At 40.4% G+C, this 27,358-nt stretch overlaps 1 protein-coding gene across 1 annotated transcript; it reads right to left on the bottom strand.

The window, feature by feature from the left end:
* Window positions 1-628: 628 nt before the first annotated feature.
* LOC147311958 (ly6/PLAUR domain-containing protein 1-like) lies at window positions 629-27,057 on the bottom strand. The gene is made up of 4 exons (XM_086267234.1): window positions 26,865-27,057; window positions 21,805-21,933; window positions 2,816-4,772; window positions 629-2,736 (listed from the first exon to the last, which is right to left on the bottom strand). Exons 1-3 carry the CDS (start codon window positions 26,911-26,913, stop codon window positions 4,531-4,533), a joined length of 420 nt encoding a protein of 139 aa, XP_086123360.1. The 5' UTR covers window positions 26,914-27,057; the 3' UTR covers window positions 629-2,736; window positions 2,816-4,530.
* Window positions 27,058-27,358: the final 301 nt, after the last annotated feature.

The following is a 27,358-nucleotide window of genomic DNA, read 5'->3' as shown; positions in this document are numbered from 1 at the left end:
CATTGACATATACAGCCTTTTCGCTTAAAGGTTAGATTCAGCTCACCACAGAAGAACATAAATACATATTTAAATTCTTATCATTTGCGTGTCTCAAATATGCAAAAGACACTGAATATTTCCATTTAACAAACTATAACATCATTCTGCTTTCTGTGTAGCATCTGGGTTACCTGCCACCATCACATGCTTCACCCAGGCGTCTGCAGAGGTATGCGTGCTGAAGTGTAAGCCTTCCTTGATCTGTATTCTTGTCTGTTCTCGTGCGCGCATCAGTCATCGTACTGCTCCATTACAGTCTAAATGGCTATTTTATCAAGGACATTTATGAAATTGGCTTGTGTGTATCCTAAAACTTATTTTCTAAATTTATCTAGTCATCTATGCAGCTACCTGCCGACTCCTGAGATGAATGTCCAGCCATGTCTGACTTTATCCCAAGGAGAACAGCCTCATCTTAGCTCTAATACCTCTGTGATGATTTTATATGCACTATAACAAAAACATTGATTAACTTAAAGTATATGTTTCTGTCTGTGTATCCCTGTATATACACAGTTGACAACATTTCAGTAAAGTCAGTGAGTAGAGTCAGTGTATTTAATTAATTTTTTTATTGTTTAGCAGGCTTTTAACTGCATCTCACAGTCAACTGGATTAGATTTGGGATATTTTTTGGAGCAGCCTAGAAAGCTGAGCTGGTGCTGTCCTCCTTTTTTCCAAATCACTGTGACAGTAAGATAATTACCAACAAAAACAGCTTTTTATTTATAGTGATAAACACACTGCACCCTCTGAACTGTCACTCACAATTTTTCCACATTTTAGTGCCAACATTTTCCTGTAAACATTACAGAGCACAAAACACAGAGGCGTGGCCGAAACAGTGAGAACTACATAAACAAATTGGGTGAAGTGGTCCCTTCCTGAAACAAACACAACTGTTTCTGATATCGTTAGGCAGCGAGGCAGACACAGAGAGGAGGCAATGGCACAAAAATGCAAATTTCAACGAGGAATTGAGGTTTCAGGATAGACTAAATAGGTCCGAAAAGGGCAGAACGTGCCTCAAAGCGGCATTATTTTTAATGGCTGACTGGAAAAAGAAGTCACACTGTATTGAAGTGTATGAAAAATGGCCCTCTGTTCCCCTGATCTATGACAGGGGTCAGCAATATTTATTATCAAAAGGGAGCTGAGCCATAAATGAGCATATCAACATTATGAATAGGTATAAATAATTAAAACAAGTCTGCAGTTACTTTGTATGACTATTTGGTTTTTTAACTTTGCATTTTCATAACAATAATGCCACATTCATGTTGAATTTATAACATTATAGAACTAGGATAATAAAAATTTAGTTAGTTAGTTATTTTTTTTATTAACCACCAAAGAGAACATTTGTGAAGTGAAGGAAAATCAGATTTGTTTTAAGTAAAAAGATCTGTTGGTAGTGAAAGCAATCACATTGTGTTTATTATATTTATTTCCATATACAGATTAATTTTTTATCAAACCCAGAGGGAGGCACTGGACATGGGCAAAATAGCCACAGGTTTCTGACCTCTGATCTATGACCTCAGTAAAAAACGATTTCCTGATGACAGTATGGCCTCAGTGGCTACTTTTAAGTCATACTGAATACAAAATGTTTTTAATTTGTAAGTTACAGTAAAATTAAAGCCAAAAAGAAATATACACTGGGTCATATGCAGTCCAACTGGTCACATCACAGTGGCTGCATCCATCTTTGTGTCTCATTTTTTTACTTTGTTTCATTTAGAGGCCTAAACTAGCTAAGAGGTTTTCATACATGAAACATCAGGAGTATTCGGTCAGGACATTACTGCTGAGAATCCCGAGGATCTGAAGTTGTGTTTGTTGCTTGCAGCTATTTGAGAAGTCTTTAAAAGGTATCACATATTTGCACCTTTGCCTAAAGCAGTGGTTCTCAAACTGTGGGATGTAGAACCAGGGGAAAATACAAAATGAAACTAATTGGAATTAAGAGTATGCTAATGCTATGTTTACCTTTATTTACATAATATACTTATTCAGATAAAAATGTTGAGGGTTGTAAAAAATTGTGGGGTATGGGGCATGCCAGAACAGGTTTGAAAACCACTGACCTAAAGCAGCAGGATTCATACGAGCATCCCCAAAAAGAGAGGGGTGCGCGCATTTAAATAACCTCATTCATTATTGAAAACTAATTAATTATTACCAACACAAAAACAGCATTAATCACTCTGTATACGTCACACAGTGGTCAAAAACAGAGTCACAGTTTTAAAGTTTAAACCATTTGTTAAAGAGCAGCCATCCTCAGGTGGAACCCTGAGCTTCATCATAGCTGTGCAGTATTTAAATTTATAAAGTAAATTTAAATCAAGTAATTACTTTTTTCTGCTTAAATTCAAAGTAAATATTTGCAGATTTTATTGTTGTATCATTAGTTTGCACATAGATGTTTCCCACATAGTGACTGCTCATCTCAATCTTTAAAATAAACTCAACATGGGAACAAATTTCAGGTACAGCGAACCTTAGACGTTTAAGCTGTCACGGAGGAGCAGGGAGGACTCGGCGCAGACTGAAATCTCAGAAAAACAGGTTTATTTACACACTCCAGGTGCACTATATACAGGTGAAGGAGAAGGGGGCCAGGGTTCCCAGGGGTGCAGAGCGGGGTCGGGAAAAGCGTCCAGAGTCTCCAAACCAAACACGAGAAATCTGCATACAGAGAACAAGGGTTAGCACGGAACTTTCACGGACAGAGCTCAAAACTGGCTGAGGCTAAAGTAGCACTGACGAGCGTTATTCAATAGTCCAGCGGCGAGGTGCTCTCAGTCACTGCCTTAAGTAGCGGGAGCAAACAAGGTGAGGAGCCACAGGTGATTGCCTACAGGTGGTGGAGGCCGGGAGCTCACAATGAGCTCCGCCCAGGCAGCGAGCAGAGAGAGAGGAGAGAGAGAAAAGACAAAACATAACATGTAGCCACACAGGGCCAGCCGAGCAGGCACGGGGACCATGACATAAGCGGAGTCAAGGCTTGCTGTGTTGAGAAGATTTATATGACCTCTCCAGCACTTTGAAGTCTTATTCTTATTGTCCTGGTCAGTCACAAGTTCAGCAACCCTTATTACTACATACTTACTGCATAATGGTCTTATTTTACCTGGCCAACAAAAAGCCACTTGACTAAGCAAATAGGAAAATTAGTACAGCAACAGTTACAGTTACAACCCTAACTGGAGCCAGTAGCTTCTGTTTTCTTAACCAACCTCATCTGGGGACAGATCTTGTGGTTGTGGAAATAATGTTACTCAGTTTCAAAAGGGTCAAATGCTAAGTATAAGAGTCAAATAAGCTAAGTATTGTCCAATGTGTTAAAAAACAACAACCCAACAACAAACAAAACAAAACCTTAGAGGACAGTGGTGAACCGTCATCTCCAATGAAGAAATGTGGCTGGAAAAGATCATGATCAGCAATCAGGTAAATGTTCTGTGAAGTCAGAGCATTCCACCCCCAAAGTACTCAAGGGAGTAGGACCAAAGAGCTGTGTAGGCTTAAGGAAATTAACGAGTGGTTCAGGGAGTATGAGACATCATTTTCGCAGATGGATTGACCACTACAGAATCCAGATCTTAAACCACTGAGAATCTTTGGGATATGCTGGAGAGTACTTTAGTGATTCTGCCATCATCAATACAAGATCTTGGAAAAATGATTAATGAAAATCCGGAAGGAAATAACTGTTAATTGAAATGATGCCACGGCAAATTTGTGCCTTCTTCAAAGGTGTTTATCAAATTTCTGTTTGGCCAAACACTGTAAAACACCTGCTAAGAGGCTGAAATTGTTGTTAAAATTAAAAAAATGTTTTTCTATTATTTTATATTTGTTTATCATTTAATTTACCAATAGCCTCTCAATGCCAAAAGGTCACTAGTGAACTTTATGTGGAATCAGAACCTGTTTAGTTCAAATTATACCAAATTAACAGAACATAAAGGCAAAAACCCCATAAAAAGAACTGATTTTAAAGGTAACAGCCTCTTCTCCAACCCAATTCTAATTGCACCTCTAAGTGGTTTGTTAACAACATGGTAGATGCCAAGAGGTTAAATAAGTCATGTTCATTTGGGAGATGTCATACATGTTTTGTTTCAGTTGGTGAATACACTGCAAAACTTGTTTTTTCCTATTCATAGAGCATAGAGCAGAAATAAGAGATTTATTCTGGAAATTACACATGCTATCTTTGCTGTTTGCCTTTTTCCACCTTGCAGACGTTCATGAACCCTCTGCTGGAAGCCGTTTTATCCACCACATCTTACCCATATTCACGACATGACACATGGCGATAACTTTGTTCACTATTGTGTCGTTTTTGTTGCAACAGAAAGCCGGGACTCAAGAACAAATGCTGTAAAAAGCCTTCTCTTGTATACATTTCAAAGCATGTAGGGCAGAGCTTGTACAGTTTCAGTTTGTTTCAACGCACATCTTAGGAAAGTTCTGTCAGCACAGGATAGAGGAAAGTAGGATGATGATGTTGAAGGAAAGCACAGGAAGCCGTGGCGTGTTAAGAGTGATGGCAGCAGATGGCTGGGGTCGCTTCTTCTGGCGTGGTCCGTTACACAGCGGTGTGTTACAGCAGCTGATGCAGACCGAGTTGAGCTTCCCGGTGCAGAACTGCTGGTAACCAGAAGAGGCGATAAGACAAGCTCCAGATGAGGCACAGGACTTTCGGTAGTGCACACCTGAAATGAGGACATAAATGGATGCATTAGGCTCGTAATGAGAGGATTAAAGCTTGCGATGGAGATGGGTAACTGGGAATTTGTTCTTTCATCTACTTGAAGGAAAACATGATTACAACACCTCTTTTACAAACAACTCTTAACGTAGCCAAGTCATTACACTTAGCTGTCCTGTGCGTCTTTGAAAAACACCTTCAAGTGTGTAAATAACTGCAATTGTGAACAAAAATTAATAAATTACTGCCTGTACTTTTTCCTTTTAACATCTGTTTTCACTTGAATCAGTAACCAGCGACTGATATAGAAAAGCCAGCAACCAGCAGCGTTGATGAGGTGTTTAAATTATTGTATAGGAAAATCTGATTATGAAGATATATATACTGTTTGCATGCAGCAAATCTAAAACATAAACTAGAGGTCTAAGGGTGAAATGTATAGAGAACTGTTTTGTGTGGTCAATAATATGGAATTAGTAAGAAGATGTCATTCCCTGACCAACATTTTGGAGATGAAATGTTAGCATTACACAGTAGCTAAATATCACATATCGTTAATATCATAGCACACATTAGCTAATGAAATAATTTGGCCAGCTAACGCACTTTAATTTGTTCTCAGGATTTTGGCAGCAGTTTAGCCTCCGATCCTGATCAGACTATTTGTTTGACTCTCTCGCTTTAACTTAGCTAGGTTATGTGAATCTGTTGACCATTAGATCATAATGTAAGCATACAAAATAATTTAAAACTGATGAGATAAGTTTAAAAAAAGCACTCGGCACAGTATTTTGCCAAGTGAGACAGCTTATGTGTCTGTCTTACAGTTTGTCTGAGGAAAATGTTAGCCAGCCAGAAAAGACAGATCGTAGTTGGTTGGATCATGAAAACCAAACCACAGAAAGTCTTTAAACAGAAGTGGCAACTACTACAATCGTTTTTCAAACCTAGCAAAGCAGACTTTTTTTTTCAAAATTTCCAAATCCAAGTTGTTTTGTGTGCGTACATCTCCCAAAGTAGTTTTTAGTGATAATTTAAAAAAAATTTGCTCCACCACCAACTCCTCATGGGTATAAATTTTGAATTTTTGTGCTTTAAAAGATAAAAACTTTGCACAGTTAAAAAATTGCATCCATGAACACACAAAAATAGAAGAAAGACAAATCAACAGTGACTATCTCACAACCTGCTCTAAGAGAACGTGTTGTACAATATGTTCACATACTGACAGTGAAAGCATTAAATACATTTAACAATCAAAATTAATGAAGCACATTGAATTATTAGATTGTATTGTATCAGACTGTAAAGAGTTCCATCCAAGCTTGTTCATTTGTTTTGTGAAGGAGAACTTTATGAGAGAACGTTTTCGACCTTGAGGCAGTGTCCAGTTCACAATAAATACATCCAGTATAATAAAATATCTTTAAAACTATATTTACAGACATTTCAAGTGACTGCATTCGATGTTTAAAGTTCTTCTGAAAAGCATTTCAGGCACAGTTTTATATGAAGTTATAAAAACAAAATAATCCACATTGCAATAAAAGCCAAGGGGAATAAAAGAGGGTAATTTTTTCCACATATTCTTTCGCTGTATACACGGACACGTTATTTATTTATCCAGAACAAGTCAGAGGCGTTTATGAGATTACTTGGGGGAGGCTTTAACATTTTAGTGACATTTTCTTTTAAAGAAATTTAGAAATCAGACCATGAACTTCCAGTAACCCCTGTAATATTTCACTCCTCTCTCCACCCAAGTGAAACTGATGCAGGTGTAGTAACACCCAAAGATCTGTACGCTCATTTAAATTGTGCATCCTTCCATGTTTTCTACACTGCAAATATCAGTGGAGGTCCCCGAAGGTGCAGACTAATCCAGGGGAAACACAGTGTGAAATGTTACAGAGCTCTGGAGGGAAAGGTCTCATCCTCTCACAAAGCCTGCAGATTAAAATCTGACTGAAGCCCTGTTTACATTTTGAATTTTAGCTGCTGGAGTGTTAAAAACCAGGAATAACAAACCTGGAATAACACTGTGCGACAAGGGAAATGGAAAACTGACGATCTCTACACGAACATTCCCAAATAGCAATTACTAACATTTGCATGTTTAAAGAAAATATTTCATAGATCCCAGATCTTTTAATATTTTTATGTTATATTTATGTCATCATCATGAGAATGAAATGTTACATTCTCCATTTGTATTTATACATGGTCAAGTTCAACATATGTCCAGTATGCAACTTAATGGCCACCTAAATTTAAATTTTATTGGAGCCACCACCAAATATGGAAGGAAGAATGATAAAGTCCTTAAATATCACAGACATATAGTTTAACACAGCAGTCCCCAACCTTTTTTCCGCCACGGACCGGTTTAATGTCAGACAATAATTTTAACACACCGGCCTTTATTAAGGTGTCGCTAAAATACCCTAAAATGTTATAGTAACACGTAAATATTTCTTTCAAAATAAGACACACAGAACAACACGGAAAAAGACCCAGGGAAACCGAGTTAACGATAAAAACCCTGAAAACCATGAACACACGAGCCTCAACTCTTGCAGCCCCGTACCAAACAACTCCCCGTCCATGGCCCAGGGGTTGAGCCCGTTGGTTTAACACACAATTCAATAGATTCCGATAAAGCTAAAGACATTTTTGACAACGCTCAGGACATCATCTAAAGCAGCGGTCCCCAACCTTTTTTGCTCCACGGACCGGTTTATGCCCGACAATATTTTCATGGACCGGCCTTTAAGGTGTCGCGGATAAATACAACAAAATAAAACTAGTACCGGTACCGAAAAAAAAAAGAAAATTTATTCATAACACACGTGAAAAGACCAAGGAAAACCGAGTAAACGATAAAAACAATAACAAAATAACGCTGAAAAACCGATAAAAGCCCTGAAAACTATACATTTCACACCTGAGCCTCAACTCTCGCGGCCCGGTACCAAACGACTCACAGACCGGTACCGGTCCGAGGCCCGGGGGTTGGGGACCGCTGATCTAAAGGATCTTGGAAAGAAAAGGGTCTGGATTTGCTCATTTAAATTGTGCATCCTTCAATTTTTTATACACTGGACATCGGGAACCCTTCTGCAAGCACTGCTAAATATTTTGTGGGCGTTGTTACTCATTCACATATTTTGGCTAACAAATTACCAGTTTGATTATAAATCATCAGCATGAGGATTTAGTTCTACAGCTAAGGTGTGAAAGTAAGGTGCAATGACTATTACAACTGGGATCTCAAATTGTTGACCAACGAAATCAATACATGTACTGTGTCCCTTAAATGACGTTCAATATGACAGGTTAAAGGCATAGATTTTTTCTGAACTACTGGACATGGTGAGTTCAGGATAATCTTCAAAGCTGTCTTTATAACTTGGGTTTGGAATTCTTAATGTCAGGATGCGTCTACACGTACACGACTATTTTGGTAACTATAGCTTTTATTATGCGTTTTGGCTGTTTGTTTTTGATGTTTTGGATCCCTGAAAACTGACCTTTTGGAAAACTTCTGCCAGAGTTAAGAGTTTGGAAAACTTGGATTCAGTGTTAAAGTGTGGACAAGGACTTTTGAATGGTCAACATTTCTTCACGGTTGGAGTTACATCGCCACCTGCTGCTTTAAGATGGTCTTGACAACACTTGGATGTGGACGGTAGTGATGGGTCGTTCGCGAACGAAATGGCTCTTAGAGCCGACTCTTTGACGTGAACGACGCGAGCCGGCTCCTTATCGCGAGCCGTCACGTGTTTTTTTTTTTTTTTCTTTCTCTCACCCTCTCTCTCTCTCTCTCTCTCTCTCACACTTTTTTTTTCGCTTCACTTCGCACCTGAGCCTTGTGCTTTATGCTGGGCAGAGGGGGGAGGGGCGGTAGTTACACTGAGTAGCACAGGAACAGAGCCAGAGGGAGAGAGAGGGAGAGAGAGCGAAAGTACAGTGGCCCCTACAGACAAAGCACATACCAACTTCAAATCACGTATGAACTCTGAAGCACGTACAAACTCCAAAACATGTACAAAAGACAACAGAAGTGCTCCAGGATGCTGGGCGCAGTGTTGAGCTTTTGTTACCTAGTGGCTACACAAGCCAGCAAGTACCAACGACCGGATTTGGTGTGTTGTAGTAACAGGTAAATTAACTTTTTTTTTAAATTATTTGAATATATATGAGTGCCTGTGTATAAATACACAAACAATACACACATGCTTTCAATTGTGTAATTTAAGTGATCTAGTAGCTCTGCTTTGGAAGTTCAGTTCATGCTAGAAATGTGTTTTGGAGTTTGTACGTGTTTTGTCTCTAGGGGCCACCGCATGTATTTATATATAAACATATACAAATAAAACTACTTTTTTTTACGTTAGTAATTCCTTTTGTGCATAATTTTATATTATTGTTAATAATAAATTAATTAAAGCAACAAAACAACCTGAAGAGCCGGTTCGGAGCCAAAAGAGTTTTTAGTGAGCCGAACCGAAAGAGCCGGATCTCTAAAAAGAGCCGGAAATCCCATCACTAGTGGACGGATATATTTTTTAAAACAAACTCAGAATTTTTTTTGTTTAAAAATAAAAAAAAGACTGTTTGTAACCTCAGAAACACTTCAAGAGCATGTCCCGTTCTACGATCTGATCTCACTGCAACTTTATACACCCCCCCCGCCCCCCCCCTGCTTTAAGCTCCTACATCATGCCTGGTCTAGTATGTTTCTAATGCTATTTAAAAATGCAGCTTCAAGCCATGCTAAATATGAATAGTGCTGATAAAAACCTGGCAAGGCCAAGAATGGTGACTGAGTAGTTTTTGGGTGCGTGTATCTGCCAAAAAATAAATAAGCTAACGGACAAGGAACAGCAGCATGTTAGAAAGATGAGTCATTTTTTGATGCTTGGACCTGAGGAACAGAGTCAATATGTCTTTTTTTATTTTAATATTTTGAGCAGTAATTTGAAGATGGAAACAGTGGGTAACATGTTCAGTCAGGGGAAAATGAGCGTTAATAAAAGTGGGATATTACTGACAAAGAAAACAAATGTGATGGTTTTTCCCATTTCAGTCACAGGTTTTTTATTGGTGTGCTAGCCTCAACTCCTCTTCAGCTCCTTCATCTTCATTCATACCTTCATCTAGAAGCTTTATTTAAACTCCAGACCAGTCACCACCCTCTGTGTGCAATCATTAGTTCAACCCTTTTTTTTTGTACATGTCACTCACAGTTTTTCATTAATCTGGCTTCAGGTTTTATTATTTTTTCACACCCTGTCAGATTTTGACTGATTTTTTTCTCGTCTCTGGAGCTTTTTAACTTTCTCATTTAAAGTTCAATAAAGACGATCTGTCACTCACATTAAGTATCTTGATGTTGATGGGGCCATTCTTGCTGCTTTATTTTCTTTGTTACTTTTATTTTGTAATCTGGGCCCCCACCCGTGTTATAGTCTACATACATCAGGCTTAATGGCCTAACAAAATTTAATAGATCCATGGTGCATAAAGTTTGGCTTGCAATGAACATAGCGTGGAGCCAGAATTAGACATGTTCAATGAGGACAGCTAGAAACCCCATTTAAGGAAAGCCATTTTGCAAAGCTGATTTATCAGTGAGACAGTGTAATCAGCCAATATTAGCAATTTGCTGATATGTCAGTATCAGCATTTATAAAGCGTGATAAATGGAAATTAAAAATAAAAAATTGGGGTGGCTGTAGCTCAGGAGGAAGAGCAGATCTTGTGCAGCCAATGTGAAAGTGGGTGATACATGTGCAAAAAGACATCTAATCCTATTGTAGTCTATGGTAAAATGTCCCATAGAGTACAAAACACTTTTAGGTTGAGTTAAGGTCCATGACATTGCTACTGACCAATCATGTTGTTATGATATCATAGCTTTAAAATGTTGGGGAAATGTTGTAATTACCAACACTGTCTTCTGGAAAAAAATGGAAAATATTTTCTTTATTTAATTTAAGAATATGATAAATATGTTATCCATTTAGATTTGCTTTTAGCCCAATCTAGGTTACTCATATTAATTTGCTAGCGATTTTTTAATTACGTTATCTAGCTTCTTGGCTAATGCAAACTGAATGCTGAGACAACGTCACTGGGCAGTTGCATTTTTGAACCTGATAAGATGAAGTTATCTCACTTAACTTATTTATTTTTTGGCTACAAAAAATATTTTTTTTGTCAAGCACATGAACACTGTCAATGAAACCTGCCATAAACGGTGCCATAAGATGAGCAGTCAGCTAACAGATCATATTGGGTCAAGTTGGCAATTACATTAAATTTATATGTAATAATACAGCAATTAACTGTGATAAACCAGTGACAGTCACATGTTGCTGCCTACATAGTTAGAAATTTACATTTAAATAATACATTTGCACTGAGCAACCTTTGTGTTCAATAGGATTATAACAGGAAAACAACCATCTGGCAGCCAGTTGAGTCAAATTGAGTCAGCAAATTGTGCTCATTCACAAAGATTCATTCAAAATGACAGCAACATGTTAGCAGTCTGTAATTATTTGTAAATAGAAGTTTCCCTCAGCCTACTATGAAACCAGAAATTAAGAGAGTGGGAGATCTTCTAACATGTTATACATTTAAATTGTAGCTATAAGATACCCCTGGATTGTACTGTGAGATAACGAGTTGCTGTTGATGAGCTGATTCAGTGCAGCAATGCAGCTGTACACCCAATTTTTTTATGTTCCTTATTTTTAAACATGTTAATGAATAAAAAAGTTGAAGAGCAGCAGTCAGAGTCTATTATAGATCACAGAGGTTTCTTGTTTAATTGCAAAACTGCCCACTAACCTATAACTAATATATAATATATATAATATAATGTTTTATCGATTACCTTGAGCTCACACACAGTCAGGGGGGCTCTTCTAGTTGAAATTCTGAACAAGTCCTTTATAGACATCATGCTCTGTAATTGAGTATTGAGTATTGATTACACTCTGTATGTAGTAGCTTTAAGCGTGGAGAATATATGCATTGATGTGCCACATTTCAGGAGCAGATATCAGCATAATGAAGCTCACGCGGCACATCAGGTAAACACTCCATCACATCTGAAGCGCCTGGGTGGGATTTCGTTTAATTTGTGCGTGGGGATCCAAAGATTCAGCACTTCAATCTAAATTATGCTGTTGAGTTAATTTATGGCAAAAAGGGTGAAAGGATGAAGAGAGAAGAAGTCTAATGAGAATCAGCATGCTTGGCTGCACAGGGAGGACCGAGCCATCCAATAAGTGTCTGGAAACCCTTCAGCTACTCCTCTAAATGACTTTTTAACCAAAAAAAAGAGCGATTCACTGACACTTTAAAGAAGCACAGAACAGGATCAACGCTAATGCTTTTGTTTTGGGGTTTTTTGGCAGTGACCTTGACATGTGCAAAATAACAGTTCCTTACTGGAGACAGAGTGATGTGAGTCTGCTCTATAGAGTTTATTGTCCATTTAAATCAAACCAGACGAGGCAGTGAAATGAGATAGCGGATGTTATACGAGCTGAAGTAAAGATGTCATCGAGATAAATGGTCAGCGGGGACGGTGGAATTTCACAACAGATATTTTTGGTGAAGGATGTAGAATCAAGTAATTACCTAATTCAAAGGTGTGCAGAAGTCGAGTAGAAGAAGATGAAGTCTAGAGAAAGTGAGCATTTTGTATGACTTACAACCTTGACATTAGTGGTCCATCCATATACAGTGGATTACAAGTGGATCTAGTACTTCCATAATGCTTTTATCTATGTCTAAGCACTTTTCCATGCACTGATAAATACATCTGGGGTAACTTGTGGTTCCACATTTTGCCCAAAGATACTTCAAGATGTGACCTTAAAACAACCTATGAAAATCATCTCCATTTAATATATGCGCAACGGCAGCAATTTGCTAGCAACGCCATACGAACAAAGATGTGGGACCAGAGCAGTTAGCTGCTATCTTCAAAGCATCTTTTGTGTGCCAAGACAGCAAAACAGGAGTAAGGTGGAATCAGTCTGCTATTGAATCAGGTTGGCAGGTACATGCAGTCTGTTTGTGATAATCCTGTGCTGTGATTCGGTACAGTGCTGAACTGTGGTAGTATCTGCATACTTTGAGTAAACAGAAATTCAATTCAGTCTAATAACTAATTACATTTAGAGTCAAACCACAGACTTGAAATTCAGAAGTTCCTCCACAGGTTGATGATTAAACTGCAGAATGAGGCACTCAGCAGCCTTTTATATTTGAGTGTATTAGATACTAACCAATTGGTGTTGAGTCCCCTATTGAAAATGTCACCAACACAGATAGCTGCTACAAGTACTGTTCGTCATTATATTAGTTTGCAACCACTCACACATTGATTCCAGTTGTTTGCAGTTGTCTGCAAACCTTTGGGAACCTGTCTATGAGTAATAGCAGAAGGCTAAGTCGGTCTGCGATGCTCTGGAGATAAGTTGCCTCCGGCGAAGCAAGATGTGCAACTGCTTTTCTTTCGCATGCTCAACCTCTGGACGACCAGTTTCTCATCAACAGCAATTTTTTTTTTTTTTTACTAAATAATATTCAATGGAACCACTGATTTTTCCTTGTTACAAAGAAGTTAGTGTCCCATTTTTACTACTTGGCTGGCTGACACACAGTTGTTACCCAACAACAACCAGCACACTGACCATTAACAAGTCCTGAGGCTTCAAAACGTGAAGTCCAAATGTCATGAACGAGCTCGTCTGGCTGTGTCCAAAGTTATATATACACAGCCTTACACATTTGACTACATGAAGCGGACAATGAATGTCAATATGGCTGAAAGAGTAGACACAGTCACAATACAGATGCAAATGCTTTTTTGTTTTCTCCAGGCACCGGCGTCACACACATTGTGCTGGTCGGTGTTCATTCCCTGCTGTTAAAGAATTCCACATCACATGTGGTCAAATGCTGTTTACCATTCAGGATCACTGCAGCCTGCTCAGTTTGCTCTGTGATAAAACATCCAAATTCATGAGCTACACAAGTAACCACACAGTGTGCAAAAATGTATGACCTGTAATTTTTCCTTTTAGAAATAATAATACATTTTAAAGTCCTTTAAATACTGGTTCACAAAACCTCACCCTGACAAACTTCAGCAGCCTCGCTCCCTCGATTTAACAGAATGAATGTAAACTTCCGAGAGTAACCACAGTCTCATTTCATTTTCTCTGATACAGTAAATTAACTTTTCTGAATAGCCGAAGCTAATTTAGATAAGCAGTGAAATCAGGCAGACACGGGTGAAGCCGCCATTGTCTCCATCTTGCTCCGTGATGCTCTGCGGTCTCTTTGTCGAGATGAGCGGTGGCTGGGTTGGGGTCATCAGCCGTCGTTACATAATCTGAACCGGCCCATTGACAGGAATTAGTCTGGTGTTACAGCTCTGAGTCATCGGGGCTCTAGGGTTATAATACTTTTCCATTTTTCCATTAATTAAATAACTTTTATTTCATTTTGATGTCAGTTTAGTTTTGAGTTTGCTTGATTCAGTTTACTTTTTAAGATCTTGTGTTTTCATGTTTAATTCGTGTGAGTGGTATTTGTTGGGGCAGATGCTTGAAAGATTACCTCTGAATCATTGAAGCATAAAAAAGGTATTTAACTAAAGGGATGAACCAGTGTTGTGTTTGAACCCATTTTAAATTGTATCTTTAGGGATTTTGTTACTCTCAACCTGTTGCAAAAACATGTTACTTGTTCCAGTTTATTTAGTTGAATATGTGAAAAATGCCTAAGATAATAGAGTTTGACAGACACAAAATAGTATATTTGCAAAATGAAGAGGATTTACAAAGAGTTATTACCCCAAAATGTGGCACATATTGTCATGGTGTGCTGTGTCCTTACAAAATCTGAGGAAGCTGAAGAAGTGGAGGACAAAAGAAAGATTGTAGATAGGCCTAAAGACCTATCTACAATCAACAGTATCTGAAAGTGATTCTCCTAAGAAACTTTTGACTTTTGGACAGAATTGTATCTCTTTTAAAGAACAAAAACAGGAAATCCAGGAATTGCTCAGACTCAAATACTGTCAGTGAATTTCTTTTTTGGTGGTTACTTTTGAACCTGTGCACATAAAACTCAAAAACCTGTTCAGAGATGAGACACCGCAGCTTCAGGTGGTGAAATCAAACCTCCACAACAACAATAAAAAAAAAACAAGATGATTTTGTGCTCAGCCGGTGACATGTTAGTTATCTGCCTTCATCAACTGCCTAACGTGCTGCACTGCCACACATCAGCCACTGTCGTTTGATTTTCAGAGGAATCCGAGGGGGAATAATTGCGCTTATTCGTCTTGCCATCGCTGCTTCATTTAGTCAGCTGCCTCTGTGAAGATTTTACATGCTTAGTGTGACGGCAAGACTAAAGCGCGCAGCAGTGATCATCATCTATGGGCTGTTAAACATGTTTTTGAAGACAGTTTTAAGCAATAATGTTGCCCAGCTGAACTGCACGTTTTCATTTGTTTCCTTAGTAAAAAGCGTGCTGTTTTTCTTGTCTTGATCACTACAGCTGGATTAACTTACAAAGAGAAAAGTCGCTGGGTACCTTTTAATAGTCGTGATACAGGACTGTTTTATTATTATTCAAGATAGCCAGAAATCAATCCTTTCTCTGAACCTCAAATAATGGCAAATCAACTGAATAGCTAATTTTAGTTACTGAAAGGTGTAATTAATATTTTAAAGCAAAATGTTACCAGTAACATCTGTCCATTCATTGATACAGTCAGCTTCAAATTTGGCAAAAGTGTTGCTGATTACCTGAGTAACTGCAGTGCCAAATTTGAGATAATTTAGATGACCCTTTTTCATACTTTGGCTAAAAATTATTCTCCCCTTACTAAAAAAAATCAGCAAGTCCAACTCTGAATGGCAGTCTCACCAGTGTAAGACCTTGCTGCAAAATGATGGGTGACACACCTCCCCCTTGTCCCCTGCTTCCTCCATGGAAGGAGTGCCAGTGGGATTAATGAGACGCTCCATTTGGAATCAGTGTCTCAAGCCTTCCTCAGAATGCTGTTGGAGTTCTGCTTGAAGGTGGAAATTGAAGATCTCCCACTCACGTTCCTCCAGGTCTCTCTGTCATTGCATTGAAGTTATCCAGCACGACAATGGAGTTGCAGATGAGGCATCCTCTAGCACAACAACCAGGAACTCCAAGAAGACTGGGTGCTCCTGACTGCTGCTTTGCAAACAAGTGCAAACAACAGTCAGGACTTGTTACCAAATCCAAAGAAGCAACCTTATCATTCACCAAGAAAAACGTAAACATACTGGCAGCGAACCAAGGGGATAGTAGGAGACCCACCCCAGCCTCCTCTCATCGAGGGCAGCTCCAGCTTTTTCCAGGACACTGTTTCAGAGCCCGAGCTGTGGGTTGAGGTAAGTCTGAGTATATCTACCTGGTATCAGTCAACGTACCAGTTTGGGCTGCTTCCCTGCCAGAGCGGTGAAGTTTCACATACCAGTAGCTAACCTCAGCAGCTGAGGGTCGGACCTCCAGGGTGTCCCGTCACCCTACACACATCACACTCAAACCCTATAGCGCCACCTGCAGGCAGTGAGCTCCAAGGAAGTATTTTCACTTTCTTTTGTTGTGACATTTCCACATCAAAACCTTTAATTATATTATTATAATACTTTATCACTATCACCAGCAAAAATACTTTAATGGCAAACTTTCTTTGGTATGAGTTTGTGTGCCATTACACTAATCTACCGTCTCTTTGAGACTGCCTCTGAGGAGTTGCAGGGTGACCACTTTCATATCATTTATTACAGTAAATCGACTCCCCTCCATTAAAGGAGAAAGCTCTGAAATGAAAGGTGGCCCACTGGAGCGTGACAATCATCTCCTTTTTTAAATACACGGGCGATAAACATCCGTCTCCAAGCTAAAAGCACAGCCTTTTATGTTTTCTCAAGACATAATCAAAGGAGAAAGATGATTATAGTAATAGAAGACGGGAAGCAGAGCTTGTTTCATGCTGCCCAGCAGAAAAAACTGCCATCATAGGAAAAGATGTTTGCTCTGCATGTGGTTTTTGTTTAACAGGGATAGTTTAGGGCTGTTCATCGGGTGGGGGGTCCTTCCCTTTTCATGAACTAGCTTTTCATTGGTTTATGATGGAAAACAAAAGGCAGGCATCAGGTGAGAGTTAAAAATGAGCTAAATTACTGGAGTATAACGGCGTGAGGCTGTCAGACAAACACAAGTATGGTATCTAAATGTAGGCACAAAGGAGCAGCTGATATCTCACATGGCAAAATGAGCCCTAAAAGTTTACCCAGAATGCACTTTTTCAAGCTTTGTCCAATGAATTATCAGAAAGAAGTTTAAACCCCCATTCTCTGCGACCTGCTGGAGCGGGGGGGCTAGGAGGAGGAGTTGGCCGTCCGACTGCGGTCTGGAGTGTGGGGCCTCCCTGCTGCTGCGGAGTCGGGGCGGTCTGCCTCCCCCCACCGCAGGGAAAAGGGTAACACCACCTGGGTCTGGGTGCAGTTCCCCCCTCCAGGGGCAAGGGTACCTAGACCCGGTTTGTAGAGTACGCTTGGGGAGTGTGATCGTGTGTACAGCGTCTCTTTATGTCTGTCTCCACGTTGGTTGAGTGTGGAGTAAGTGCATATGAGAGCATGAGGGTGGGAATGGATGTTTGTATCTGTGTGTGCCTGTATGTCTGTGTCTATATGTCAGGTTGGGTGTCAGGCGCCACCTCTCTGGGGACATCTCAGGCCCTCCAAGGTTTGGAGGCCTATCTCCCCCTACCACCACTTCCCCTGCCAATGGTGGACTCCCTCAGACATCGGTGCGTTGGTGGTTCTTTGTGTCCGGGGATGGACGTCCAGGTACACACCGGCTCACTCCTTGGCGGCCGCTTATCGGGGCCTGGAGCCTGGGGCTCGCTCGGGCCACTTCGGAGGTGGGGTGCCCCCGGCCTCTCGGCCTGGGGCTCGGTCACTCAGGCACGGCTGGCTGCCGGCGGAGCTCACGGGCGCGTCACTGCAACTCCCCCTGGCTTCTGCTCCGCGGCTGCTGAGTGAGCCCTCATCTGGGACTCTCCTCAGCTCTTTCTGGGACAGTGGCGCAGCTGCCCCTCTGTTGGTCTTCCTTGGTCTCTTGTGTTCTGGGGGCCTCTGGATGTCTGGAGTTTTGATCTCCTCCATACCTGCTTCATGTCCTGGAGGACGGGGCTGTGGCCCCCCCACACCCTCTAGCAGATCATTACATGAAGGAACCTTTAAAAAAAAACAAGCGCGTCCATGCTCACAGGTGTACACACGGGTGATCACACCCACAAACTACACCCTTTTTGGCTCCTACCTCAAAGCACACTGTGTTCTGTTGATCTTATGTGCTGCACAATAATGTTTAATATTTAGTATTTACTGTCATATTCCCATATATCATTGTGATGTTGTTTATTCTATTACTCTTGTTATCTTCTGCTTGTTTTCTTTTTTCTTTCTCAGCAGGTGACCCAGGTGATTGATAGATGCATTTTTTTTCTCTGCCCGTTCTGTTGGTTTATGTTTTTTGCCCTTCTCCCCCGTCCCTCTTCTCAGCTGTTTCTATTTCCCTCTTTCTTTCTCCCCTTCTTTCCCCCAGTCAAGTCTGTCCCGTATTCAGTAAGTGAAAATAAAATGAACAATAAAAGGTGAATCAAATGGACCGTTACGGCAAGGCTGGGATGGTCAATTTGGTAAAGTAAATCCGTTGGGCATCTTTCTTTGCCTTTAGACAACAATTCTGATGGCAAAAGAGCCAAACGGGACAGGCAGGAAAAAAAAAAAAAAAGAAGTTTAAACATTGATGCTTGTTCTATTAGGTCCAGGTCAAACATTAACCTGGAACATTTTTCAGAATCTATGATCATTGCCATCACAATGAATGCTGGTTACAGAAAAATCATGGTGAACAAAAAAAGCAGATTTTGGCTCTAGACTGTGCCTCTGAAGGGGGTGTAAAATTGTTCTTCAGGCCTGAAAATTTCCTTCCTTTCTAATCTGCCTTTAAGAAAGCAGATGATTGTTTAACGCCCTCCAGATACAGAAGCACTGATCTTCAAGCCCCAGCCGAGGATGTGCTCCTACATCTGCACTGAGGAGCATGCAAAGTCGCACACTTGTGGCGGAAATCTCACAGCAAGTGTACTGTGTAAGAATCATACAGCTGCACAAATTTCCATTCTTATCACTTGTACACGTCGCTCGGAGGTGCCGTTGCTATTGTGAATCCATCTATTGCACTGCAAACAGCGATAAGGTGCGGTCAGTCGGATTCCCGAGCTCTCCTTGTACTCGCAGAGCAGCATTAATGATAACACTGCGAGATAAAAGCCGGGACGTACATGAGCATTCATGCAGAAATTTTCTTATTAAAGAACTGTCGACACCACAGTGCAGCGAGCTCGCCCTTTGAATTAGGATCCACATTTCCAAAGACAGGAACTTATTGAGTTTGCTCATCAGCTGTAGAGAGAGAGAGAGAGAGAGGGAGTAACAACACCACCCGCCCGCATGCATGCACGCCTCCAATTTCCACTGGGTATTAAAATGAAGGACACCTCAGGGAGAGCGACCTTTAGTGCCCGTGCTCTCACTAGTAGATAGGCATGTAAACACTGCAGGGTTTTTGTGGGATTTTCTGTGCGTTCCTGCTAACTTCAAGTCTGAATAGCCTTTACTGAACACGGTCAAAGCCGAGTGTCAGCTCGCTTTTTAAATGACATTGAAACCTTCATAACAAGGTTGCACATTCTTTATTCCGAATAATGTGAGCCGAACAAAAGCGATGCAAATGCACAACTCTGAAAAGAAAGCAGCTGCAAAACATGTTGAATAAGGGGGAGAGAATCCAAGCCGCCATGTCCAACCAGCACCTGAAACCGCAGATCACAGATACTGTGGGTCTCTACGTCACTGAACTTCAAACACTGAAACCACAAGCTGGATATAAACGATGGACTGTGGCTGCACTGCATAATGTTTTTTTTATTTTTAAACTATCACTCACATAAAACTTTATTAGGGACACCTGCTCATTTCTAACACCACACCAATTTCTAATAAGCCAATCACGTGGCAGCAAGTTAACGTGTATGTAGACATGATCAGAATGACCAGTTTTGAGCTGGTAGGAAGGCAACGGCAACTCAAATAACTACTTATTACATTCAGGGTGTGCAGAAGAGTTTCTTTGATTGAGGATGTTTTCTCAGCACACTTTGTCTCTTAGCACCTGCTGAGCATTGTTTAAACACCACAGCCTCCTTGAGTGTTGCTACTGACCGTGTCCATCCCTTCATGACTACACTGTTCCCATCTTCTGATGGCTGCTTCCAGCATGATAACACACCTCAGATCATCTTAAACTGGTTTCTTGAACATGGTGTAACAGGAAAGTCACATCATGGATTTGCAGTAACTGTGTGATGTTATCATGTCAACATAGATCAAAATCTTAGAAATGTTTCCAGCACCTTGTTGAATCTGTGCCATGTAAGTCTCAGGATCATGTTATTTCTTCCAGCAGTGTTACTTGGTAAATGGCCTGTATTTGTATAGCGCTTTACTTAGTCCCTATGGACTCCAAAGCGCTTTACACTACATTCAGTCACACACACATTCACACGCTGGTGATGGCAAGCTACATTATAGCCACAGCTGCCCTGGGGCGCATTGACAGAGGCGAGGCTGCCGGACACTGGCGCCACCGGGCCCACTGACTACCACCAGTAGGCAGCGGGTGAAGTGTCTTGCCCAAGGACACAACGACCGAGACGGTCTGAGCCGGGGCTCGAACCAGCAACCTTCCGATTACAAGACAAACTACCAACTCTTGAGCCACGATTGCCCCCCAATACACCTTTATTCATCTTTTTATCATCATTTTCATCCCTGAGATGCTTCAGCTGAATACATTTTGGTCCTACTTCATGATTATTGTCTATAAAGGGAAGTTTCCATTGGGTAAATGATGACTGAGTGGATGAGTGGACTCCTTTCTCCGGTTTTGTTAAGATAAACATGATCGTTCAGATTCTTTGGTCTCGTTAGTCCACTGGATTAAATTGGTGGTCATTATAAACTCAGGATGAACATACTCCGAGTTTATTGAGCTAACTGATCAGCTTTTCTAGAACTGAAACAGTTGGTTTAACCTGTTCTAGCCTACAGCGCCCTGTTCACCCTCTTGTGTTTTTAGACTCCAGTGCTGATCACTTCCTGTTCCCTCTTCCCTTTTTCCACTTCGCTCCAGCTCTTTCCTTATTTCCCCTCCAAGTCCATAAAACTCTTCTTTCTTTCACACGACCTCAATTACTTACAGGCCAGCACACTGCTAGCAGTGTATCTGCAGGGAGCTGATATCGGCCGAAGCGTCAGATCTGGCGGTTTATCTGTCAGGCTCTGTTGGATTATAATTCGCAGGATATGAGGTGTAGAAAAGTCTGATCTCACACAAAGGACACAGCTGTCTGTGTATGCAAAACATCTCTCTCTCACATGAAAATGGCACAGTTTATATCCATGAAAGCTGCCCCGCAGCTAAGTATTTCATCCTCTAATGATAGTCGTAGTGTGGCGAGGGCCCTGTCCTCGCTGACCTCAGATCAGTTTGATTTCAGCTGACGGCGGTGGCGCCTGGAGAGCTGTCTTTCTCCTGTCTTTGCATAAAGAGAGGAGCCTTAAAACATGCCAGAAATACAAACTGTTTCTTTGGCGTCACTTCAAAACGGCCTTTTGTTTACAAGATTTCCTCCGGCTGAGGAAATATAACTGCCTAAGCGCCCACCAACACAAACACGCTAATCCTGCCTGGAGACACGGGGAACAGTTGTGCGCTCTGAATTCTTAGTTTATATATTTGAGTTTGGGATTCTATTAAAGTTTTACTGTAAAGCTCCACATAACCACGCAGATCCAATCCGCTACACCAAGGTCATGACCTACCGTCCTCCTTCACCAGGACCTCCTTCTGGCACATGTCCTGCACGTTCACGGTGCAGTTGACGATGAACTCTGGCGTGGAGCAGTCGTGCGTCATCTCACACTGGTAACACTGGATCTGCAGAGCCAGCCCTGAAACACACACAGAAACCCCCTCATTCACGATAACTCACCCCAACAAGGTCCTCGACACTGTTTTTTCCTCCAGCTTTATCATGAAAGTTTCACCTCAAAGTGGAGTCGAGTTTTACTTTGTTAAATATTCTGCCTTTTACTCGCGCTGTTTCAAATCTGTGTGACAGATAATGCTCAATTATTTATCTGCCTTGCTGCTGGTACGTTTATCTTAGCAGCACATTTCATCATGTCTCCCTTTGATAGCTCATATTTGTCCATTTCCACAGTGAAGCTGACTTGTTTACGCCGAGTGTCCTTCAGGGGGCTTATTTACTGGGAGCGAAGGATAAACAGATTTCCGGCAGAAATCCAGTGCAGGTCATGAGCACGCTAACCTGAATCTATTTTTCATAACTGAGAAGATATATTTTTAACAGAGCGAGTCACACGCTAGAGACGGGGATCAGTCACACAGCACCTTTCAAGTCTTACACATCACTAAAACACCACACCTCAGGATTATTAACATATGGGAAAAGTGTATAGGCTACACATAGATCCTCATGTCTCTGTGGCTGACTGACTCATGGATCATCTCCCTGCTCGTTCCTCAGGCTCCTCTCATGTTGTGTTTTAACTACAGGTTATTTTTAAAAAAAATTCTATAAAAAGAAGAGTCATGGTTTTGGATAATTTCATGTTTTTGTCTTTTTCTATCAGTTTCATCTCCTCTCTTTGGTGATTTTCAATTTCAGCTCAATTTTATTTATACAGCGCCAAATCACAACGAAAGATGCCTCAAGGGGCTTTGTATTGTAAAGTTGCTACAATAACGCAGAGAAAACCCCAACAATCACACAACCCTTTTTAAGCGACCACTTAGCGACAGTGGGAAGGAAAAACTCCCTTTTTCCAAGGACAAAAGCTCTGGCAGATGCAGGCTCAGGGAGGGGCGGCCACCTGCTGCAGTCAGGGGTGACCAAGAAAATTTATGAACGTTGAAAAACAAATAGTTACAAGTAGGGGAAAACTTTCATTTCATAGAGTTAAAACGCTTTTTAGAGTTTATATGATCAGACTTTGATGGATGTGTTTGATACTTTGAGTCTACAAGCTGTGATTAAGCTGTATTTCTAATGTAATACCTGTTCCTGCTGTCTCCAATAAACTTCATTGGATGAGCTGTATCACCACACTGTCTTAAGAAAAGCCCGGTCTTTTGTTGATAACCATGAACAGCCTCCTTTAATCTTGAATTACTGCTCTCAGGATGAGGTTATAGGACGCCTCTAGCTATCATAAAGGTGTATAAAGGGTCATTTGTGCCCCCCAAAAAATCAGTATACTGAATAATAACATGGTGGGATGTATTTCTATAGTTGTATAGTTCTATAAATGCATAAGTATGAATGTGGGCTGACACCCATTATTTTGTTTTTATCATAAATTCACTGATTTGTGCCTTTTCTCATTAATGAGACAATAAAGTTATTCTACTCTATTCTATTTTCCTTCTATTGTGCCTCCAGCACATGCGTTCCTTACAATATAAACTACAGATTTTAAAACATTAAAAACTAAACTGAAACAAGCAAACCTACTGAAAATGAATTAAAAAAACATAAAAATTAAACAAAACACAACTAGAAAACACCCAAAGCAATAACAGCTGTGTTGCCTGTTCCACATCTGGACTGTTTGCCACGCTGCCTGTTTCTCAATAAAAGTGTGTCTCCTACATTTGGATCTTCTCGGACAGCCACACTTTGATCCTGCCTGTTCGAAGATGGCATCCTAATAACCCTGATCACCGGCTGGACTGGATGTTCAGAGGAGCACCGCCGTAATACGAAATCCACTCCTGGAGTGGAGATTCATGTTGCAGCAGCAGCGCAGGTTTAGATAAACTACCTCTTTAATGAGAATGATTTGATACTAGAAATATTCTGAAATGTAAAAGTACTCACTTCTCTTTTATTTTATTTGGCTGTTGTGCAAATATCCATGCATGTGAACATTTACAGGTATAAATACATATGTATGTAATGTGTGGGTACACATGCTTCCATATACAAGTCTTGCTCGGCATTTTTAAGTGCACATGCATTTGTCCCTACACAATAAAAGCATGAAAGACCACCACGACATCACTAGTCTAGGTCTTTTCTTCTTCAGCAGTTTTAATCTCAGAATGTCAATTATGAGTTACAGGATTTTTTTGTATCAGGCAGCAGCTGCATGCGTCTCCTTTAGTGCTGTGGACATGGAGGTGGGGTAGTAACCATGAAGGATCCTTTTCTTCTTAAAAAGTCTAAAAACCAGGTGACTTATTGTGCACTTTTTATTTTAGAAAGGCTGCTGATGTTGCTGACTAACCCTAAGGAAAAGCTGCCTCTCCTCCTTGTTTTAGATAAAAAACACGACAATGTACAATGTATTATCCTGTTCTGAATCAACCTCTCGGGCACCTCTGGATCATTTTCAGCAAGTGTTTTTCTGTCTTCTTGTACTTCTACTCGAACTATACTGGGTGCTGGTGCTTCTTCAGTGTGTCAGAACAGTGATCCTCAAGCTTACTTTTCATTTTCTGAAAGTGGAAGAGTCCAGGTGGCGAGCAAACACTGTGTTTTTCAAATCCTGTGTTTTCAACGTGGCTCCACAGTGCACATGGTTTCCTTCTCCGTGCGACACCTCGGGGTTTCACTGTAAAACTGTGCGATGACAGTCTGACCCCAGGGGATGGATTCACGGTGCACAAACCCATGAATGCAGGAAAAATGATGAGCCTGCTCCTGGTCTTGCTCCTCGCTGCCTTCAGGCATGGAAAGCGTGCACTGTAGATCCAGCTCTCATCACCTCCACATGAAATTCAGGTCAGTTTGAAACAAAGGTTGATGTTTGCACTCGATGTTGCTGGACCAACATTCAGTATGGTGTATTGGAAAAAATGTGATGCATCATTAATCCTGTAAAATAGTTATTATGCTACCTCTGTCTGTCTAATAGACAACACATCCTAATACTATTCATAGTAATATGCTATTTAAACATTTCCTCTTATTTTCGAACCACTAAGATATGAAACTCCAAAAGAAAAACTGATTACTATGTTCTGGCTTTTTGGTGGGGATTGCACAAGAGGTGCAGCACAGTAAGATCGGTGCTAGTGTACTCCAGCACGTTTACTGAAGGACTGCACTGAAGCACAGCTTAAATGTAGTCTGTTTAAATGTGCTTTGTTTAAAAATTAACTGAAACTAGCAGAAAAATATGAAGAAACAGCAGCTGTGGTGTGATGTCCATGATGTGCTCCAGAGATGTTTGTATGATTTTGAAAAAAGGCCAGGCTGTACTCTCCAGTAATACCACTATCAGCCACAAGGTGGTGCAGTGTGTCAGAGTCAAAACTGCACAGCGTTACTTTTAACTAAACTTCTGGACAAGAATCAGGGTATTTTTATGCATAGCCTTATTTTGGTAGCATAAAACAGAAATGGTCTCTTTAAATTAGCAAAACATAAATATTTTTAAGAAGAATTTAATGATGGTTGGGATGAACAACTTTATCGCAATCACTTTTTTATCCAATTGTGTTTTCTTTTTTTTCCTTTTGATCTATTTTGTTTTATTGTTTCCCATTTGTGATCTGTTCTTTTGTGTAATTTTTTTTAACTTATTAAATACATTTGTTTTCTATATACATGTTATTTAACTACACTTTATTTAAACAAATTTGTTAAAACTTGCTAGAGAAGGTAAACATTAAGTTAAACATAGCAAACATATTTTAGGGTATTTTTGGCAAAATAAGATGTAGAACTCAATAAAATAAAATGCAATATGAAAAAAAAATCTTAAGAAGGTAAAAATTAATCTGAAATCAAAATAAGTCAAAATAATCAAATAAAATCTAAATAAAAATAAAAACTTTTAAGTAATTTGATACATAATTATCTGTTTAAGTTCTATTGAATGTGCTGTAAGGCATAGATATTCAGATTACAGCAGTACAATGTGTAATCTTGAAAAAAAAACTATAGTTTTTTTTTAACCTTGCACTGAATTTACTAAAATGTACTATTTATGGAGATGTGTATAAAAATAAATACATGAATAAAAAACAATGTTCTGGCAGAAAATTACAAGAACATTTTCTGTTTTAACATTTTTCTAAAATGTAACTTATCTTTAAAATGCTGCCACCTCGTGGCAAAGGCTTTCATTACATTTGTGTTGAAGGTTTTTACTAAAAGTACCTTTAACAACTTCTTTGCTGGACAACTTGATCATAACTGTACTGCACATTGTACTCCGTTCATTTATTTTATTTTATTATTTACTTTTTGTTTATTTAGTAATTTGCATGTTTTAAATATGAATATATATGATGCTGAGTTTTATAGTTAAAACTAAATCCTGTCCACTTAACACATTAAAGTGATATACACATTAATGAGCCAATAGTAATGTCACGTATGTACGACTGTACCTTTGTACATACTGAGTACTTTAAGCATATTCTAGGCAGAAACTTTTGTTCTATTAAACAGGACTGCGACTTTTACTTTAATACTTTTAAATGAGTTATTAAATTTTCAAAAATCGCTGTTTAAAGAGTCGTGCATACATTTTGCACGTTATAAATCCGTATGAGAGCTGCACGTGCAGCTGAAAAACATCCTCTGTGTTTATTTCTGATGAAAATTTCTGTTTTTGCGTCTTTTTCTCTTCCTTTCCAGACCCTGGAGAGGCCCCTGACTCTGCTCTCTCTCTCCGCCTAAACTTACCTGGATCGTTTCATGCGCACCGGAGCGCACAGTCCGCGCGTGCAGACTGAGCCTCCTACAGTAATAAAGGTTTAATGTGAGTAAATCCACATCAGTCTCATTAGAAAAAGGAGCAGAGAGCCTCCCGGTTTGTCTCCCACCAGCGAACAGCCTCCATACCTGAGCCGAGGAGCAGCAGGAGCAGAGAGGAGAGCGCGAGGAGCCGCATCGTCCGCGGATCAGTAAGACTCCGCACGGGAGTCCGACAGACGGAGGCGCGCCAGCTCGGAGGTGCGGACACGGAGCAGCAGCGGGCAGCCTGGCATGGTGAGCCTGACGCCTCCCGCGCGCCTCCAACGCGCTTTTATCCTTCTTGCGCACGCACACAGGCGCGTGCACGGAGACACTGCGCACCACGTGGTAAAGAAACTTTAACCATGTACCTTCTCACTCTCCTCCTCCATCACCTCCTTTTCTTCTCCTCTATTTACATTCTCCTAGTCTTCTCGTCCTGGTTCTTTCTTCCTTTCCTTCTTTTCCACCTAATTCTTCTTTTCCTCTTCTGGATCAAAGTTCTTCACCAGCCACTTCTCCTCCTCTTCCTTTTCCCAGTCATCTCTTGTCTCCTTCTTAGCTCCTGTCTCCTTCTCCTTCTCAGTCTCCTACTCCTCCTT

This window comes from Aulonocara sp. 'chitande type north' Nkhata Bay, linkage group LG16 (assembly GCF_057382095.1).
Source record: "Aulonocara sp. 'chitande type north' Nkhata Bay isolate Kocher_YH1m ecotype deep benthic linkage group LG16, A_spYH_male_GT1.1, whole genome shotgun sequence".
NCBI classification, from domain to species: Eukaryota; Metazoa; Chordata; class Actinopteri; order Cichliformes; family Cichlidae; genus Aulonocara; species Aulonocara sp. 'chitande type north' Nkhata Bay.
The sequence above is the reverse complement of the archived record's forward strand: the minus strand, read 5'-3'. Positions and strand labels throughout refer to the sequence as shown.

Coding starts and splice junctions, on each gene's coding strand:
- LOC147311958 (XM_086267234.1), bottom strand. CDS start 26,913: ATGCGGCTCCTCGCGCTCTCCTCTCTGCTCCTGCTGCTCCTCGGCTCA. Junction 21,934..26,864: donor CCTGCTGCTCCTCGGCTCAG/GTATGGAGGCTG, acceptor TGTGTGTTTCAG/GGCTGGCTCTGCAGATCCAG. Junction 4,773..21,804: donor GGTCCTGGTGAAGGAGGACG/GTAGGTCATGAC, acceptor TCCTCATTTCAG/GTGTGCACTACCGAAAGTCC.